General features: G+C 43.7%; 1 protein-coding gene across 1 annotated transcript; it reads left to right on the top strand.

Moving 5' to 3' along the window:
• Positions 1 to 403: 403 nt before the first annotated feature.
• On the top strand, positions 404 to 18,626 carry NLRP8 (NLR family pyrin domain containing 8). Its single transcript, XM_065899053.1, has 9 exons — positions 404 to 785; positions 1,998 to 2,072; positions 3,228 to 4,827; positions 5,884 to 6,054; positions 8,787 to 8,954; positions 11,718 to 11,873; positions 13,314 to 13,484; positions 15,195 to 15,365; positions 18,452 to 18,626. The coding sequence occupies exons 1-9, from the start codon at positions 404 to 406 to the stop codon at positions 18,624 to 18,626; spliced, it is 3,069 nt and encodes a 1,022-aa protein (XP_065755125.1).
• Positions 18,627 to 19,155: the final 529 nt, after the last annotated feature.

Genomic DNA, 19,155 nt, shown 5'->3' with positions numbered 1-19,155 from the left:
TCTTAAATGTACTTGTGGGTGTATCTCTTTGACAATCCTCACAACCCCAAGAGCACATATGATAAGATCCCGGTATCAGAGATGAGAAAAGAGGCACAAAGTCACCTTGCTAATAAGTGGCATAGAGAATTAAAAACTACAAAGTGGTTTTGAGTCTAAACACTGAGCCCCAATAGTGGAGGGGCTCCCAGGTCTTTCCGCAGGCCAGAGAATCTTGGAGGAAGGGAGGGGAAGAGGATATCCAGCACATGGTATGCTCCATCAAGTATGGATTACATAAATCTGTCCCCTGGGGTGGTGTTCTCACGTTCCTATAACTTCATGTCTCCCCAGGTCGCGTCTCTTCTCTCTTCCAACTGGTCCTCCTTATCGCTGGCGCTGAGGCTCTCGGCCTCGGGTAAAGATGAGTGACGTGAGCTGGGATTCTGACTCTTCCCCCCGCTCTTCCTCATCTCCTTCCCCCCCTCCTTCCTCCGCTCACTTGCCTTCTTTCTTCCCGTCCTCTTCCTCCTCCGCTTTCCCTTTCAAAGACGGAGTCATGCTGTACATGGTCTATTTAAGCAAGGAGAATCTACAGAGGTTCAAGCAGCTTTTAGTGGAAGAGAGCCCCAGACCTGGCTCTCTCCAGATCAGCTGGGACCAGCTGAAGACAGCCCGGTGGGCGGAGGTGGTTCACCTCCTAATCGAGTCCTTCCCTGGACGCCTCGCTTGGGAGGTGACTCACGACATCTTCGCCAAGATGGACCAGGCAGAACTGTGTCTTCGGGTACAGATGGAGCTGAATGGTGAGTGAGAATCTGGTATACAAGATGGGGTTGGGCTTGGGTGCTACAGAACTAAACGCTTCACTAGCCACTCCTATGTAGATACACTATATTTACACTTTATTTTCTTATACATCTAAATATGCACATACATAGATATATACACATATAGCACATACATACATGTATATTAAAGCGTTTATTTTTTTATTTCTGTCGACTATGGTTTTATTTTTTAATTTGGAAATTGGCTCCCTTTTTCATTGAAGTATAGTTGATTTACACGGTTGGGTTAGTTTCAGGTGTACAGCACAGTGATTCGTATATATATATATTCTTTTTCAGATTCTTTTCCATTATAGCTTATTACAAAATATTGAGTAGAGTTCCCTGTGCTATACAGTAGGATATTGTTGTTTATTTTATTATTTTTTAAGTTTTTATTGGAGTATAGTTGATTTACAGTGTTGTGTTAGTTTCAGTTTCAGGTGTTAGTACAGCAAAGTGAATCAGTTATACATATATCCACTCTCTTTTAGATTCTTTTCCCATATAGACCATTACAGAGTATTGAGTAGAGTTCCCTGTGCTATACGGTAGGTCCTTATTAGTTATCTATTTTATATATAGTAGTGTGTGTATGTTGATCCCAATCTCCCAATTTATCCCTCCTCATACCTTTTCCCTTTGGTAACCATAAGTTTGCTTTCTGTGTGTGTGGGTCTATTCCTGTTTTGTAAATAAGTTCATTTGTATCATTTTCTGGATTCCACATATCTCTAATTCCATCCATGTTGCTGCAAATGGCATTATTTCATTCTTTCTTAGGGCTGAGTACTATTCCATTGTATGTATGTACCACATCTTTTTTACCCATTCATCTGTCGATGGACATTTAGGTTGCTTCCTAAATGCACATACATGTATATTAAAGTGTTTGTGTGTTTTACATATGGGTGTGTGTGTGAGTGCAGTGTTTGGCTGGGCTGTACATTTATATGTTATTAAACACCCTCCTCAGGACCTTCTGACACACCACCATTTTCACACTTCCTAACATCAAGATGGGAGGTCTAGGTAATCTTCTTCTCCCTGAACTAAGGTGGTGAGAGAATGAGACTCGTGAATGACGTGGCTGCCGCTATCCTAAAAGGTCCCGTTACCTCCATGTTGCTCTCCCTGTTCTGTCCACCTTATAATTCCAATGAGGGGCTCTTTGTTTGTCTGTTCCAGACATTTTACCTAACTTGGAACCAGAGGCCTTGAACCCAAGAGAAACACAAATGATCTTGGAGGAAGATGAGGCTGGTATGTGCTGGCCCTGTGCAGATTCTGGTGGAAAACAGGCTATGGGTGGGGATGAGAAGCCCAGTCCCCAAGGCAAGGCGGGTTGTAAATGCGTATGTCTAGTGTCCCTTCTGTGAATCAGAACTTCGGAAAAGAGAGCAGCTGTGCGCTCACCTAAGCGGGAAGTCCGGCCACCGACCCAGCTGGATGCAGGGGCTCAGGCTACATCCTCGAGACATCACTCTCTCCCTCCTTCCATTGGATTCAGTCTTGAGTGGTCCCTCCTCTGCACACTGGCCGTTTCTGCCACCAGCTGCCCTTAGCAACACCAGCAGGAAAACAGAGTGCTTATTTCTCATTTGTCCAACACAAGTCCTGGAGCTCACTCCCCTGAATGAACTGAGACCATGAGCTCCTCGATGAATGACGTGGTGAAATGCTCTGGCAGGTGGACACTGGCTTATGTGCTTATGAGACAGCTTGATGGTAGGTCCAGCCACTGTCCAAAGTACCGGTCAGAGAGTGCGAAGGGGGCAGTTCTCCAAAAAATTTAGTGTGCTGTTGCCAGGCTAGGAATGGTCAGCAGATAGGCAAACACAGCAGCTATCTTAATCCATCCCTCCTTCCCCTACTCCATTATCCTGGACCACCAAAGTAGGATTCTAGGGAACTCCCTGGGGGTCCAGTGATTAGGACTCAGCGCTTTCACTACTGAGGGCCCAGGTTCCATCCTTGGTTGGGAAGCTAAGATCCCACAAGCCGTGTGACGCAGCCAAAATAAAATTTTAAAAATATATTTTTTAATTTAAAAAATACAAATAACATAGGTAAAGCTACCCCAGCCATCTTCTGAGAATTAAGAAATAGGAAGAAGGGACCAAAAGAACTGTGGTGCCAATAGAAGCTATGGGGTCACTGAACCAATTTCAAGAACTTTATAACCGCCCCCCACTTCTTATGTAAAGAGCAGTTCTTGCTTTGTCTAAGCCACTTCAAGTTGTCTGTTCTGTTCCTTGCAGCTTCTTAATTGAGGCCCTGCTCTCCGGAAACGTGCGTGATTGATGCATTGTGTCCTGGAGCTGGATGTAGACGTCAAGCCTCGTTTTCTGGCTGTTCGGTCAGTTCTCACAAACAACTGACGCTGTACCCTGTATCTCTCCCTTCTCATTCATCCAGATAAATTACGGGAGTACAGACTACACTTGATGAATGAATATTCGACCCTATGGAACAGCACCGCTTGGCCTGGGAACCACATGGACTTCTTTTACCAAGAGCTACACAGAGAAGAGACGTTCTTACCCTGTCTACTTCTTCCCAGAAAACCTCAAGGAAGACAGCCCAAGACTGTGGTTCTTCAGGGGGTCGCCGGGGTTGGAAAAACAAGCCTGGCCAAAAAAGTGATGTTAGAATGGGCAGAAAACAAGTTCTATGCCCACAAGCTCTGGAACGCTTTCTACTTCCATTGCCAGGAGATGGACCAGTTGGACGAGCAGAGCTTCACTGAGCTCATTGCACGCAAGTTGTCCGGGTCTCGGGCTCTGGCGTCCAAGATCATATCCAGAGCAGACCAGCTTCTGCTCTTCTTTGACGGTTTTGAGGAACTAACCTCAACCCTCATAGATAGACCAGAGGACCTGAGTGAAGACTGGAGCCAGAAGGTGCCCTGGTCTGTCCTCCTGACCAGTTTGCTGAGCAAAAGAATGCTTCCCGGGGCCACGCTAATCATCTTCCTTAGGTTTACCTCCTGGAAGAACTTGAATCCCTTTCTGAAATGCCCGTCTCTGATAACCCTTACGGGGTTTAGTGTGCCTGAGAGATCCAGGTATTTCAGGACGTACTTCAGGAACAAGAGCGAAGCCGATGAAGCCTTGAGTTTTGTCATGGGAAACACCATTCTCTTCTCCATGTGCCAGGTCCCTGTCATCTGCTGGATGGTATGTTCTTGTCTGAAACGGCAGATGGAGAGAGGAGCAAATCTCCTGCACACATTTCCAAATGCCACAGCTGTATTCGTCTACTTTCTTTCCAGCTTGTTTCCAACCAGGGTCAGAGACCTTTTCAATAAGACTCACCAAGAACAATTGAAAGGTCTGTGCTCCTTGGCCGCAGAGGGTATGTGGGAAAGGAGATGGGTGTTTAATAAGAGAGATCTCAATCTGGCCAGACTGGATGAAACAGACATCGAGACTTTTCTCAGCGCGAATATTTTTCGAAGGGTGGTGGGCAACAAAGACCTTTACGCCTTTGCCCACTTGAGCTTCCAGGAATTTTTTGCTGCCTTGTTGTATGTTCTCTGCTTCCCACGAAGACTCAGAAATTTCCATGTGTTGGACCGGTTCCATGTCCTACGTCTGATAGCACATCCCGGAAGAAAGAGAAACCATCTCACCCAGATGGCACTTTTTTTATTTGGCCTTTTAAATGACACGTGTGCTCTAGCCGTGGAGCAGGTGTTCGGATGCAAGGTGTCCTTGGGCAACAAGAAGAAATTGCTGAAAGTCGCAGCCGAGCCACACGAATGCGATCCACCAACCCCACACCATGGGGTCCCACAGCTATTCAACTGTCTGCATGAAATCCGGGAGGAGGTATTTGTGAGTCAGATCCTAAACAACTATCGTAAAGCTACTTTGGTCATCAGCAGAAGTAAAGACGTGCAAGTGTCTGCCTTTTGCCTCAAGTTCTGTCGACGTTTGCAGGAGTTAGAGCTGACTATCACCCTGATCATCACCAAAGCGAGCAGGCTCTACCCGGATCCCCTTCCTGCCTCTGGGTAAGTGCGCCCATCTCTCCCTTGGTAGATTCACGGTCCTATCGGGGACCTTGCTTACCATCTCCTGGGCATCTAGGGCGACCACCTCCGTCTTGAGGGGATCCCTTGCACATGGGACTTTCAGTCTAAAACAGAACACAACGTAAAATAGGTAGCAAGTAGGACGCAGCTGCATAGCACAGAGAGATCAGCTCGGTGCTTTGTGACCACCTAGAGGGGTGGGATAGGGAGAATGGGAGGGAGACGAAAGAGGGAGGAGATATGGGGATATATGAATAGCTGATTCACTTTATTATATACAGCAGCAACTAACACACCATTGTAAAGCAATTATACTCCAATAAAGATGTTAAAACAAACAAACAAAAACAAACAGAAGGTGTTCCTGGGGTGCCGATTTCCACGCTAAAACTGGGAGAATCCTGGAGAAAAACAAGATGAGTGGTTCACCTACCTTGCCTGCACACCCCCCTTCCCACGTATGTGGGGACTCTGTTTCATCTATCACCCCAATTCTGTATTTCATAAGCCTTTTAGTCTCTAAGGAAGTGCTGTCCAACGAGACTTCCTATGATGGGGAAGAATGAAGGAGAAAATTCGAGGTGTTCCCAGAGCCAAAGACGCTACGTGCAGATCTTTCTCTGGGTTTTGGATTCTGGCTCACCGTGCCCCTCCCTCACCCCCCAAAAAGAAAGAATAATTTTCCCTTGTTCTGTTCCTATATAGAGTTTTTTCTTTTTGGTAACAATTTCATAAGCACAGAGTAAGATATGGATGATATTTTGCATCCTAATCTCTGCCCTCATATAAATCCTAAGTGATTAAAAAGCAACTCCTTTTTTCCCTAAGTCATAGGACAATATAAGTGAGGCCACGAGTCTTCCTGGAATGAAATGAAAAATCCTGTAACAGTTCTGCTGGGCATCTTCTTAAATGAGGGCATCTTTTGAAAGTCACAAAGGGGTCTGTGATCATAAGGAAGCCCTGGGTTTGCTAGTAGGTTTTCTCAAGCTTAATCTCTAACGATGAGCCCTTTTCTCTTTTTCTCCCACACAGACCAGAGGGCAGTGATAGGTGTTATCTCTGGTGGCAAGACTTCTGCTCTGTGTTTAGGACACATGAGAGTTTGGAAGTCCTGGCTGTGACAAACAGTACTATGGATCCTGATTCAGTGAAGGTCCTTTCTACAGCACTGAAACATCCACACTGTAAACTCCAAAAACTGATGTGAGTATAAAACAAGTCCTAGTTGGAAGGAATTCCATGGAAACAGTCTGTTTCCCTCTCTGCTCACGCTAGATGTGCTCAAGGCATCCACGTCCATAGGTTTTTTCCCTAGTCTTACTGAGATATAACTGACATATAACACTGTAGGTTTACGTTTTACAGCATAATGACTTGCAAATATAATATATTCTGCTCATAATATATTGCAAAATGACGAGCACATTAAGTTTAGTTACCATCCATCACCTCATACAGTTACCAAAATGTTCTTTCCTAGTGATTGAATGGTCTACTCTCTTAGCATCTGTCAAATCTACCACACAGCATTGTTAACTACAGTCACCCCAGCACTTATTTGTCTTATAATTGGAAGCTTGTACCTTCTGACCACCTTCGCTCAATTCCCCCACCCCCGCCTCTGACAACGAGAAATCTGATCTCTTTTTCTATGAGTTTCGTTATTTTTTAGATTCCACATGTAAGTGAGGTCGTTTTTCTAAAGAAGACACACAGATGGCCAACAGGCTCATGAAAAGAGGCTCAACATCACTAAACATTAGAGGAACGCAGATGAAAAACACAATGACATATCACCTCACACCTGTCATCAAAAACACAAGAGATAATAAGTGTTGGTGAGGATGCAGAGAAAAGAGAACTCCAGTGCACTGTTGGTGAAAACATGAATTAGCGGCCACTGTGGAAAATGGCATGGAGGTTCCTCAAAACTAAAACTCCTAGTTGTTTTTACTGCCTGAATGGTGATGTGCTCAGCAGGTACTTAGTATGGTGTACCACTGCATTCCTTTGGGGTAAGTACTGTTATCCTGATTTTTTTAAAGGGAGAACCAGAGAGGTTAAGTGACTTGTCTGAGATCACACAGCTAGTAAGCTTTGGGGAACGCTCCCCATCTCAGGTGGTCTGAGGCTCGCCTCCTCCATCACCACACCACACTTCTGTGATGAATCACGCTTAGCAGGCCCCTGCGTGTCACAGGTCAAGATTTCCATGAAGGAGAGAAGAAGGTGAGCCAGATCCAGTTGCAGTTTGGCGGGCTCTACGAAATGAAAAATGCATGTACACCTTGACCCCAAGGTCCACTTTTTAAAATCCACCCAAGGTAAATACATATGCACATACTCGGAGGAATGGTTGAGAACATCACTGCAACATTATCTTCAATAGCAAAAAATGTACAGACATTTATGTAGCACTCACCCTCTGCTGGGCTGTCTTAGGTCCAGCATTACATTTCAGTGCTCTTAAAACTCACAGCCATCCTAAAGAAGTAGGTATTTCATGAGGAAGCTAGGGCACGAGGTTACACAGCTGGTATGTAATTGGAATACAGATTTAAACTCCAGAATCAGTTCTCTTAGCTATCACCTTATACACCCTCTCCCTATGGTTTTTAAAACCCAGAAACTCAATACTTCATCAAAATTCCTTGAAATAGCCCACTTGACCAGTATCTGACCTATTTTCTCTCCTGTTGTTATAATGATTATCATTAACTCCCATTGTTTTAAAAAGATTATTTTGACGTGGACCAATTCTTCAAAAACATTTATTGAATTTATTACACTATCGTTTCTGTTTTATGTTTTGCTTTTCTGGCCGCAAGGCATATGGGAATCTTAGCTCCCGGACCAAAGGTCGAACCCACACCCCCTGCATTGGAAGGTGAAGTCTTAATCCCTGGACCACCCGGGAAGTCCCTAGCTCCCATTTTTTGAGTGCCTTCCTTTCTACATCAAGCCCTATGCATAACCTCTCACAGGCATCACTTGTGTTAATTCTCACGAACGTCCTAAGTGGAAAATGTCATGAGCTTTCTCGAGTATGTGAAATGAATCTCGGGGAGATTAAGTGACTCACGTAAGGTCGTCCAACTAGGAGGCTGAGCTGAGAAGAGAATCCAGTTTGGAGCCTTGGGCTGTACAGAAAGGGGCCTCATGCGTTTATGGACTGATTGAACGAAGAAGAACTAATTAGCGAATGGGGAAATGTTGGTCAAAATGTACTATAGGGCTTCCCTGGTGGCGCAGTGGTTGAGAGTCCGCCTGCCGATGCAGGGGACACAGGTTCGTGTCCCGGTCCAGGAAGATCCCACATGCCGCAAAGCGGCTGGGCCCGTGAACCATGGCCTCTGAGCCTGCGCGTCAGGAGCCTGTGCTCCGCAACGGGAGAGGCCACAACAGTGACAGGCCCGCGTACCGCAAAAAAAAAAAAAAAAGTACTATAAACTCCCAGTTAAACATTGAATACTTTCTGGGGATCTAATGCACAGCATGGTGACTGTAGTTAACAATACTGTATGGTCTACTTACTTGAAAGTTGCTAAGAAAATAGATCTTCAATGTTCTCACCCCCCAAAAGAAATGGTAAGTATGTCACCAGATGGAGGCGGTTAGCTGATGCTCAAGTGGTAGTCATTTTGCAATATGTAAGTGCATCAAATCAACAAGTGATGTACACTAAACTGATACATTGTTATCTGTATCATCTCAACAAAGCTGGAGGGGGAAAAAAAACTAATTAGCCACCTTGATTGTGGTGATGGTTTCATGGGTGTATGAACACATCCAAACTCATGAAATTGGGTGCATTAGGTATATGATAGACGCACTTTTTTTGGTGTGTCGATTATACCTCGATAAAGCTGTTCAAGAAAAAAGAGCTGATGGGCTGATGCGAGCCTGTGATAACCAGACACTGCTTACCTCTGCAGCTTTAGGCACGTGAGTCCCCTCGTGTTGAATGAAGACTTAATCAGGGTTTTGGTGGAAAACCAGTACCTGAGATACTTGGAAATACAAGACACGGAAGTGAGATGCCAGGTCATGGAGTTTCTGTGCAATGCCTTGAAACACCCCCAGTGTTTTCTACAGTGTCTGAGGTGAGACTGGGAGGGATGGAGAGAGAACCCTGGTACCCAGGCGGTCCGTTCAGAGGTGGGGGGTTACGTGCTCAGCGTGCCTGACATCTTACGGTAATCAGTTGTCAGTTTCGCTCAGCTTTTTTCTTTTATCAAAATATAGTTGAGTTACAATATTGTGTTAGTTTCGGGTGTACAGCAAAGTGATTCAGTTATACATATATATATATATTTAAATAAATTTATTTATTTATTTTTGGCTGAGTTGGGTGTTTGTTGCAGCGCGCAGGCTTCTCGTTGCGGTGGCTGCTCTTGTTGCAGAGCACGGGCTCTAGGCGTGCGGGCTTCAGTAGTTGTGGCTCGCAGGCTCTAGAGCGCCGGCTCAGTAGTTGTGGCATATGGGCTTCGTTGCTCTGCGGCATGTGGGATCTTCCTGGACCAGGGCTCTAACCCGTGTCCCCTGCATTGGCAGGCAGGATTCTTAAGCGCTGGGTCACCAGGGAAGCCCTACAAATATATTTTTTTAACATCTTTATTGGAGTATAATTGCTTTACATTGTTGTGTTATACATATATTTTCGCAGATGTTCATCCATTATAGGTTATTGTGAGATATTGAATATAGTTCCCTGTGCTATACAGTAAACCCTTATTGTTTATATATTTTATATATAATGGTGTATATCGGTTAATCCTAAACTCCTAATTTATCCCTCTCCCCACCCCTTTCGTCCCTTTGGTAACCATAAGTTTATTTTCTATGTCTGTGAGTTTGTTTCTCTTTCATAAATAAATTTATTTATATCATGTTTTAGATTCCAATATAAGTGATATCAAAATATTTGTCGTTAAATCACTTCACTCAGTGTGATCATCTCTGGGTCTATCCATGTTGCCGTGAATGGCAATATTTCATTATTTTTTATGGCTGTTCACTCAGATATTTTTTAAGGTGACAATTTCATATATGTGTGCACTGTGAAATGATTGCCACAGTCAGGCTACATAACCCATGTGCCACCTCACAAAGCCACCATCTGAACACTTGAGATCAACTCTCTTAGCAAACGTCAAGTATACACTACAGTCTTGTTAACCATCGTCACCATGATGTACATTAGGTCTCCAGAAGTTATTCATCTTATAACTGGAAATTTGTGCCCTTTGACCATCATTTCCCCCACCCCAGCCCCTGCAACCACCATTCTACCTTCTGGTTCTAAGTTTCACTCAGCTTGAAAACTACAATATGATGTCCCAGGGGTGTCTGAGATAGAGAAACCATAGCCTTAGGGGTGAGCTTGGGCCAGCCCACCCTGGCTTGCAAGAGCTGATTGTTAAACATTCAGGAATTTGGTGAGGGTTGTTAAACAGCATTATTAAAAAACGAACTCACAGAAACTTAGTATCGAATAAATTATATTAAAAAACAAAGGTAATAGTTAAAACTCATTACTTCCTGATTTTTCTTACTATATTATTATCGGTGTCAGCGTTCAGCAAACCTTTTCTATGAAGGGCCAGGTAAGGAATATTTTCAACTTTGCAAGACGTACAGTCTCTGTCACGACTGTTCAACTCTGCTATAACATCTGAATTAAATAGTGGTGACAGAGTGCTAAAATATCCATTGCCAATATGCAAATGAATAGGCATGGTTGTGTTCCAATAAAACTTTATTATGATCAATAATTATGTATTCATAGAGTTCACCAATAACTTTAATGATTTATTAAGTATCAATTGTATTATTAACTGTAATAATTATATAATTTACTAGTGATTTTATTTATGTATGAACACTGCAATTTGAATTTCATTTAATTTTCAAGTGTCACAAAATATTCTTTAACTATTAAAAAAAATGTTAGGGATTTCCCTGGTGGTGCAGTGGTTAAGAATCTGCCTGCCAATGCAGGGGCCATGAGTTCGAGCCCTGGTCTGGGAAGATCCCACATGTCACAGAGCAACTAAGCCCGTGCGCCACAACTACTGAGTCCGTGCACCTTAGAACCTATGCTCTACAACAAGAGAAGCCACCTCAATGAGAAGCCTGAGCACTGCAACAAAGAATAACCCCCTCTCGCTGCAGCTAGAGAAAGCCCATGTGCAGCAACAAAGACCCAACACAGCCAAAAATAAATTTTAAGTTTTTTTTTTTTTTTTGCGGTACGCGGGCCTCTCACTGTTGTGGCCTCTCCCGTTGCGGAGCATAGGCTCCGGACGCGCAGGCTCACTGGCCATGGCTCACGGGCCCAGCCGCTCCGCGGCATGTGGAATCTTCCCGGACCGGGGTACGAACCCGCGTCCTCTGCATCAGCAGGCGGACTCTCAACCACTGCGCCACCAGGGAAGCCCAAATTTAAAGAAAAATTTTAGATCACTCAGTTCACAGGCTGTACAGGACCAGGTGGTAATGCAAATTTGGTCCACGGGCCATAGTTTGACTGAATCTCATTCTTTATCCTGAAAATGGTTTGCCCAATAAATGTTAAAAAGAAGTTGTGTTTCAGGGGCAGAATCAAGTCCCTGGTTTGGAATTAGAGCCCGACAGTTAGCCCATGCCAATTTGTCATGGCCCTGAGTGTGTATTACTTTCTATTGATTATTTGCAATTCAGACGCTGAATTTGATGCGGGTTCACTCAGGCAAGATGGAAATCACCCCTCCAGTCACTCTTGGGTGAAGAACAAGGATATGAGACAGTAGGTGAGGTCTAGGTGGCTATGTGGGTACCATTTTCCCCAGGAGCTAAGGTTCAGTGTTTTTGCGTGGCTTCTGTAGGTTGGAAGATTGCCCTTTCAGCCCAAGAAATTGGGCTGATCTCACCAGGAATCTCAAAAACAATGTTCACCTGAAGACTCTAATGCTGAAACGTAGCTCCCTGGAGAGGTTTGAACCATGTCACCACCTGCCAGTGGCCCAACTGGAGAAGCTGTCGTAAGTCTTTTTGTGGTTGTCATGCTGTTGCCCAGTTGTTTGGTAGATTGAGTGTTTCTAGGAGAAAAACAGAAGTGGGGGAATGTGTGTATAATGGAGCAAAATTAAGTCGTGATTGTTAATGACATAGATGGGGCAATGAAGTCTTGAGCTGAGAGAGAGACAGACGGAGAGACAGAGACAGAGAGACAGAACTACATAAAAGTACAAATTTGCACCTAATATCCTAGAATATATAACTATAATGAGCCTGATGTACCCATCATCCAGTTTTTGAAATAGAGCCTTAACTGTACTATTTTCCTTCCCCACTGATCATATCAGTCCCCAAGTCCATGACCCCCACGCCCCCATAGCCATCTGAAACAGAGCACAGTTTTGCAGTGCTTTGAATTTCACATCAGTGGCCTCATTGAGCAATGTGTGCTTTTTCCCATCAACTGACATTTTTTAGTCTTCATCAGTGTTTAGTTGTTTCTATAGGCTGTTCCTCTTTGGTGCTGAATGATAACATTTGTATGGATGTGCAACAACTTAGGTGTCCATCTTACTTGCCACCGAGGGTTGAGCTATTAACAACACACACACACACACACACACACACACACACTGACACACCGACACACGCTAGGAGAATTGCCACGTCATGGAGAGCATTCATCTTCAGTTCTACCAGGCTTGTTTCCAGACTCTTGGTACCAATTTGCAGTCCCACCAATGGTGAGTATGAAAGTTCCCCCAACTCCAAATTCTCATCCGACTCTTGTTACTGTTACTGCTTTTGCCAATCTTTTGAGCAGAAAATAACATGTTATTGTTTATTTGTGACTCAAGTACTACTTTATTATTTTTTAATTGAAGTATAAATGAATTACAATATTATATGAGTTTCAGGTGTATGACGCAGTGATCTGATATTTTTCTATGTTACAAAATGATCTCCATGATAAGTCTAGTTATCACCTGTCACCATACAAAGTTATTACAACATTAGATACTTTCTTGTTTACATTTGCACTTCCCTCACCACACATGAAAACGTTTTCAGGACCTTCCTATACATGTTAGTTTCTCTAATACGAGTGCCCGCTTCTGTCTTCAGTGCGTGTTTCTATCTTTCTTTACCTTGTGAGATGGTGTCTCTTCCCAGGTCACCTCCACATACGTTATTTACTGTTTAGTCATTGCTGGTCCCTTTCTCTTCCCTCTTCATCCCTCTCTGTAACTGTTTTCCTGATCCCCAATTGCTTCTCACATCAAAGTTCTATCCTCCCCCTTAAATCTGGGGAGCCCTAAGAGCTGGTAACAGAAGTAGGATGAGGCGTTTGCATTTAGAAGGAAAGCCCTGATTGAAATCTTCATCTCTCAGCACGAGACAAGGAAAATCCTGTCGGGGGCATGAATTAAATTACACCCTGTCTGTGTGTGTCTCTCCCACAGGTTGGAGAACTGTGACCTCACGTCACTTTCCTGCAAAAGTCTTATCTCTTCTCTTGCGAGTAACAAGAATCTGACCCATTTGAGCTTGGCAAAAAATGCCTTGAAGGACGATGGGGCAAAACAGCTTTGGAATGCCTTGCAACGCTCTCAGTATCCTCTGCAGAGGCTGGTGTAAGTCCCCAGATGTCCTCTTTTTGGAGCTCCCCGGAGTAGAATAGGGCAGTGGAGAGCAACTGTGATATATGTGTCCGTTTATGCAACATACTTATTAAGTGCCTACTGCATTTTAGGCATTGTGCTGATACTGGAAGAAAGCATAATGAAGAGGAAGGTGGTTATGATTTCAGTTTCAGAGGCAAATTATCTAGCGGCAGAGTTCTCAAACTGTGTGCCCAAGTACCCAGGGGTGAACTCAGAGAGGCGCTGCAGGATATGTTAAATGTAAGAGATACTGACATCTGTTCATCACGGCAAGAACTATTAGCGTGAGGTAGTTCTGTTCTAACATCAGGTTGTGCTACCTTCCTTTCAATGATGTCATATCTTTGCGAAGCTCCTTCTTTAGCAATCGCAATCGCCAGAGCAAGTGCATTGCAAAAATGTTTTTTAACAGATTTTATTTTATTTTTTAAATTTTTTTGGCCATGCTATGCGGCTTGTGGGATCTTAGTTCCCTGACCAGGGATTGAATCCCGGGCCCTCGGCAGTGAAAGCGTGGAGTCCTAACCCGTGGACCCCCAGGGAATTCCACAGAGCAAAATTTAATGAAGTACAGGGGTGATGTGAAAAAAGTGAGATGCTAAGGAGGGCATAAATGGAGAAGGTTTGGGAACCTCTGATCCAATGTATTCCTCTAACTCCTAGAGTTTGGGAGTGAGTGTTATACCTCTGAGATCAGAAAAATGTAATGTGACCTGGCTTTCTGCTTAGAAGTGAGTCATGTATCAACCTCAGTGATATGGACCAGCATACATACTAAGTGATATCTTGTTTGGTGTTTATCTCACTCTATCCTGAATTCTTGAAATGACTTCCCCTAGGTATCAGGGCACATTGGCTGTCATTGACAGAAATTAAACTCAGGCTGTCTTAAACCGTAAAGAAATTTGCTGGCTAGTAAAAGCAGAAATGCCGAACTGACACACAATATTCCCTGAACCCATTGAAGCTTTCAGGATCCCAAAAAGAAGCAGGAAATGGTGCAGCTGCTTCGGAAGACAGACGGGTATCTCCTCAAAAGGTTAAACAGAAACGTAACATGAGTCAGCAATTCTACTCCTTGGTATACATGCAAGAGAAATAAAAACAGAATCTGCACAAAAAATTGTACACGGATTTCCATAGCAGCATTATTTGTAGCAACAAAAAAGTGGGAAACAATCCAAGTGTCCAAAAACTGATGAATGGATAAAGTGTGGTCTCTCCATATGATGGAATATTATTCAACCATAAAAAGCAACAAACTATATTAATACATGCTGCAAAGTGGATGAACCTTGAAAATATTATGCTAAATGAAAGAAGCCAATCACAAAACACCACATATAGTATGATTCTATTTATATTAAATGTCTAGAATAGGCAAATTGACAGGAAGAGAAATCAGATTAGTGGTTGCTAGAGCTGGGGTGTGTGGGGGAAGAAATTGGGAATGACTGCTAAAACGTACACCGTTTTCCTTTTTGGGGTGATGAAAACGGTCTAGAATCATGGTAAATGTTGTGCAACTCTGTAAATATACTGAAAACCAATGGTGTGTACACTTACAATGGGTGAACTATATGGCACGTTAATTATATCTTGATAAAGCTGTTATACCAAAAAAAAAAAAAAAAGGCGGGAAAGAAAGCTAAGGGTGTTTTTGTTGGTATTTCTCTGCAGGCTGAGAAATTGTGCCTTGACCTCTGAGTGCTGTCCGGATATGGCTTCTGCTCTTGATAAGAATAAAAACCTGAGAAGTCTGGACCTTGGTTTTAACAGCCTGAAGGACGACGGGCTGATCCTGCTCTGTCAGGCCCTGATGAACCCTGACTCTGGCCTACAGATTCTTGAGTAAGTTGTCCCCGTTTCCTTCTTTGAGACTGAGTGTCTGTAAAATTCTCTTGGGGTAGAATGTGGGAATGTGTTTTGCACTTCTGGGGTGTTCCCTCCATTTGGTTGGAGGACTTGGAAACTTCAGAGCAGTGGTTCTCGAAGTACCGTCCTCAGACTAGGAACATTTTCATCAGGGAAGTTGTTAGAAAGGCAGATTCTTGCATCATTTGTCTCTCTGTGTCTGGTTTATGTCACTGAGCATAACGCCCTCAAGGTCCACCCATGTTGTCACAAACAGAATTTCATTCTTTTTATCGGCTGAGTAGTATTCCATTGTATGTATATGCCACATCTTCTTTATCCATTCATCTGTCGATGGGAGTAGAGGTTGCTTCCGTGTCTTGGCTATTGTGAATAGTGCTGCTATGAACATGAGGGTGCAGGCAGCTCTTCCGTATCCTGGTTTCGATTCCTTTGGGTCCATTCCCAGAAGTGGGGTTGCTGGATCTTGTGGTGCCCTGAGGGTGGGGAACCCCCCAGTCTGTGCTTCACAAACACCTCCCATGATTCCTGTGAATGTTAGAGTTTAAGGACCATTGTTAAATTCTTCCATTCAATGAAAGATAAAGAAGAATTTGTTAATTTTAGACTAATACCTTAGATGGCGAGTCTTCCAAAATCAATGTTTATGCTTAGGGGAATCTTTTTTTGTGTATATTTTTTCCTTCTCCTAAAGGTCTCTATGCTAACATGCATACTAGCCAAGGGATTCGAAAGAATTCATCCTATTTTTAATTGTTTTAGTGGTTACCCTAAATATTTAGAAAAGATTTATAGACATCTCTGATGACAAAGGTTGAAACATTTTTTTGAGTTTTTTTTTTATTGGCGTATAGTTGATTTACAATGTTGTGTTAGTTTCAGATGTACAGCAAAGTGATTCAGTTATACATATACAACTTTTTTTTGCCTCTTTCCTACCTGCATTTTCTGTTCACTATTGGTATGATCTGGGTTCTAAGTCTAGATCACTTTTTTCACTCAGAAATGTTAGCTTTATTTTTTATTGAAGTATAGTTGATTTATAATATTATATTAGTTTTAGGTATACAGCATAGTGATTCTGTATTTTGATAGATTATACCCCCATTAAACATTATTATAAGATAATGGTTACAATCCCCTATGCTGTACAAGATGTTCTTGTTGCTTATCTATTTTTGTATCTCTTAATTCAGTACACCTAATTTGTCCCTCCCCTCTTCCCTCTCCCCTTTGGTAACCACCAGTTTGTTTTCTATGTCTCTGAGACTGCTTCTGATCTCAGAGAGGCGGCAGTGAGCGGTGGCGTGAAGCGAGACCTTAATTCCCTGCCCAGGGATTGAACCTGGGGAGCCTGGATGAAAACCAGGAATCCCAGCCACCACACCCACTGGCTCTTGCCCCAGTGAAAAATGCATTTCTCACGGAGGCAAAAAAAGAAACCTGTAAAACAGGTACAAAGTTTATTATTAGAGACATAGCACAGCAACAAGTGGGAGAGCACACAGAAACAGTTTGCTTAGTTAGGATAGAAGCAGGGCAGAGACGCACACCCGGAGAGCAAGGGTATGGGTGTCCTCCCTAATGAGGAGGAGACCTGTAAAGAGGCGGTTAAGTCATTCATATACGACAGTTCTTCCGGGGCTTTGTTTACCTTTGGTCAGTTATCTGATTTCTTTTTCCACACCTGACCTTCCCTAGGACCCTCCCCAACCTGCATGTGCAACTTTTTTCCAAGATGGATTTCAGCCCAGAGGCCTATGGGAGGGCCTTAGCATCACATGTTGTGGGGCGGTGCCCCTCCTTTTTGACCCCCAAGGAGCCTTTCTGCACATGTGCAATGTCTCCCTTGCCCCAAGGATGGGAAATACGTAACCTCTTGATCTTCCAACAGAGTTTGTCCCACTCTGTCCCTGCCATAAAAATGTCCAGTGTCTAGTTATTTACCCTATTTCTGTTACTGGTTTTTATATCGAGGTGCAGATCTTGAAATATAGACAGGAATCCGGTCATAAATACGTAGTCCTGGAGTCCATTTGTCTCTTGCTTCAGGAAATGTAAACAGGGGGCTGATAATGAATGTCTGGCCTGGAACCCACCTTCTTCTCACCCAGGGAAGTGTAAACAGGAGGCCAGTTGTAAATGTCTAGCCTGGAGCCCATCTATCTCCTGCCTCACTTTTATTTTGCATATATACTCATTTGTGTTCTTTTTAATATTGCACATATAAGTGATATCACATAACTCTAGAGCATTTAAATCACAGTAGGTTACATCCTTACTTTCTAGGATTAGTCCTGATAATGGATTTCATTTTTGTTAATAATTACTCGAAGGGAGTTCTGGAGGTCACAATTCTTTTACTCCAGAAAGTTAGTCTTGGGTTGGTTTTTTTTTTTAAATTATTTATTTATTTATTTTATTTTGGCTGCGTTGGGTCTTCATTGCTGCTCACGGGCTTTCTCTAGTTGCGGTGAGCAGTGGCTACTCTTTGTTGCAGTGTGCAGGCTTCTCATTGCGGTGGCTTCTCTTGTTGCAGAGCACGGGCTCTCGGTGCATGGCTTCAGTAGTTGTGGCTCATGGGCTCTAGAGCACAGGCTCAGTAGTTGTGGCACACGGGCTTAGTTGCTCCACAGCATGGGGGATCTTCCCTGACCAGGGATCGAACCCCTGCCCCTGCATTGGCAGGTGGATTCTTAACCACTGTGCCACCAGGGAAGTCCTACTACTATATTTAAAATAATCAACAAGGACTTACTGTATAGCACAGAGAACTCTGCTTAATATTCTGTAATAACCTAAGTGGGAAAAGAATTTGAAAAAGAATAGATACATGTATATGTACAACTGAATCCCTTTGCTGTATGTCTGAAACTAACACAACATTGTTAATCAACTATACTCCAAAATAAAATAACATCTTTGAAAAGAAAAATAAGCTCCTTGGAATGAAATGACTCATTCCGGTCAGAGTGTGATTTCCAGTCTGTGAGCAGCTAGGCTGGCTCAGCTCTCAGGTGAGGGATGTGGTGACTTTTCTGCTGCCTGTTTCTCTCCCACAGGCTGGACAAGTGCCTGTTCACCTCCGTCTGCTGCCGGGCCATGGCTTCTGTGCTCCTCAACAACCAAACTCTGAGATATCTGGACTTGAGCAAGAACGACATCGGGTTCGGGGGCATCCTCCACCTGCGTGAGGCCGTCAGGAAGAGGAAGTGGGGATCTGAGGTCTCTCTGTAAGTCTCCGCTGGGTTCCCTGTGCAGGATGCATAGCCCTAGGAAACCTCCTCATCATCAGTGAGATTCTGGACCCCAAATGCTGTCGGCAGATGTTGCTAACGACCTTTGTTCCTTTCCTGGGGCTTTTTATTTTAATAAATTTTTTATTTTATTTATTTATTTTTGGCTGCTTTGGGTCTTCGTTGCTGCGCATGGGCTTTCTGTAGTTGCATTGAATGGGGGCTACTCTTCGTTGCGGTGCGTGGGCTTCTCATTGCAGTGGCTTCTCTTGTTGCGGAGCACGGGCTCTAGGCGCGTGGGCTTCGGTAGTTGTGGCTCGCGGGCTCTAGAGCACAGGCTCAGTAGTTGTGGCACACGGGCTTAGTTGCTCCGCGGCATGTGGGATCTTCCCGGACCAGGGCTCGAACCCATGTCCCTTGCATTGGCAGGTGGGTTCTTAACCACTGCGCCACCAGGGAAGCCCTCCTGGGGATTTATAGTTTCCTTCATGTGGCTGACAAACCACAACTCCTGCGTGTGAAATGAGGAA

This window comes from Phocoena phocoena, chromosome 20, assembly GCF_963924675.1.
Source record: "Phocoena phocoena chromosome 20, mPhoPho1.1, whole genome shotgun sequence".
In the NCBI taxonomy this organism is placed as follows: Eukaryota; Metazoa; Chordata; class Mammalia; order Artiodactyla; family Phocoenidae; genus Phocoena; species Phocoena phocoena.
The sequence above is the reverse complement of the archived record's forward strand: the minus strand, read 5'-3'. Positions and strand labels throughout refer to the sequence as shown.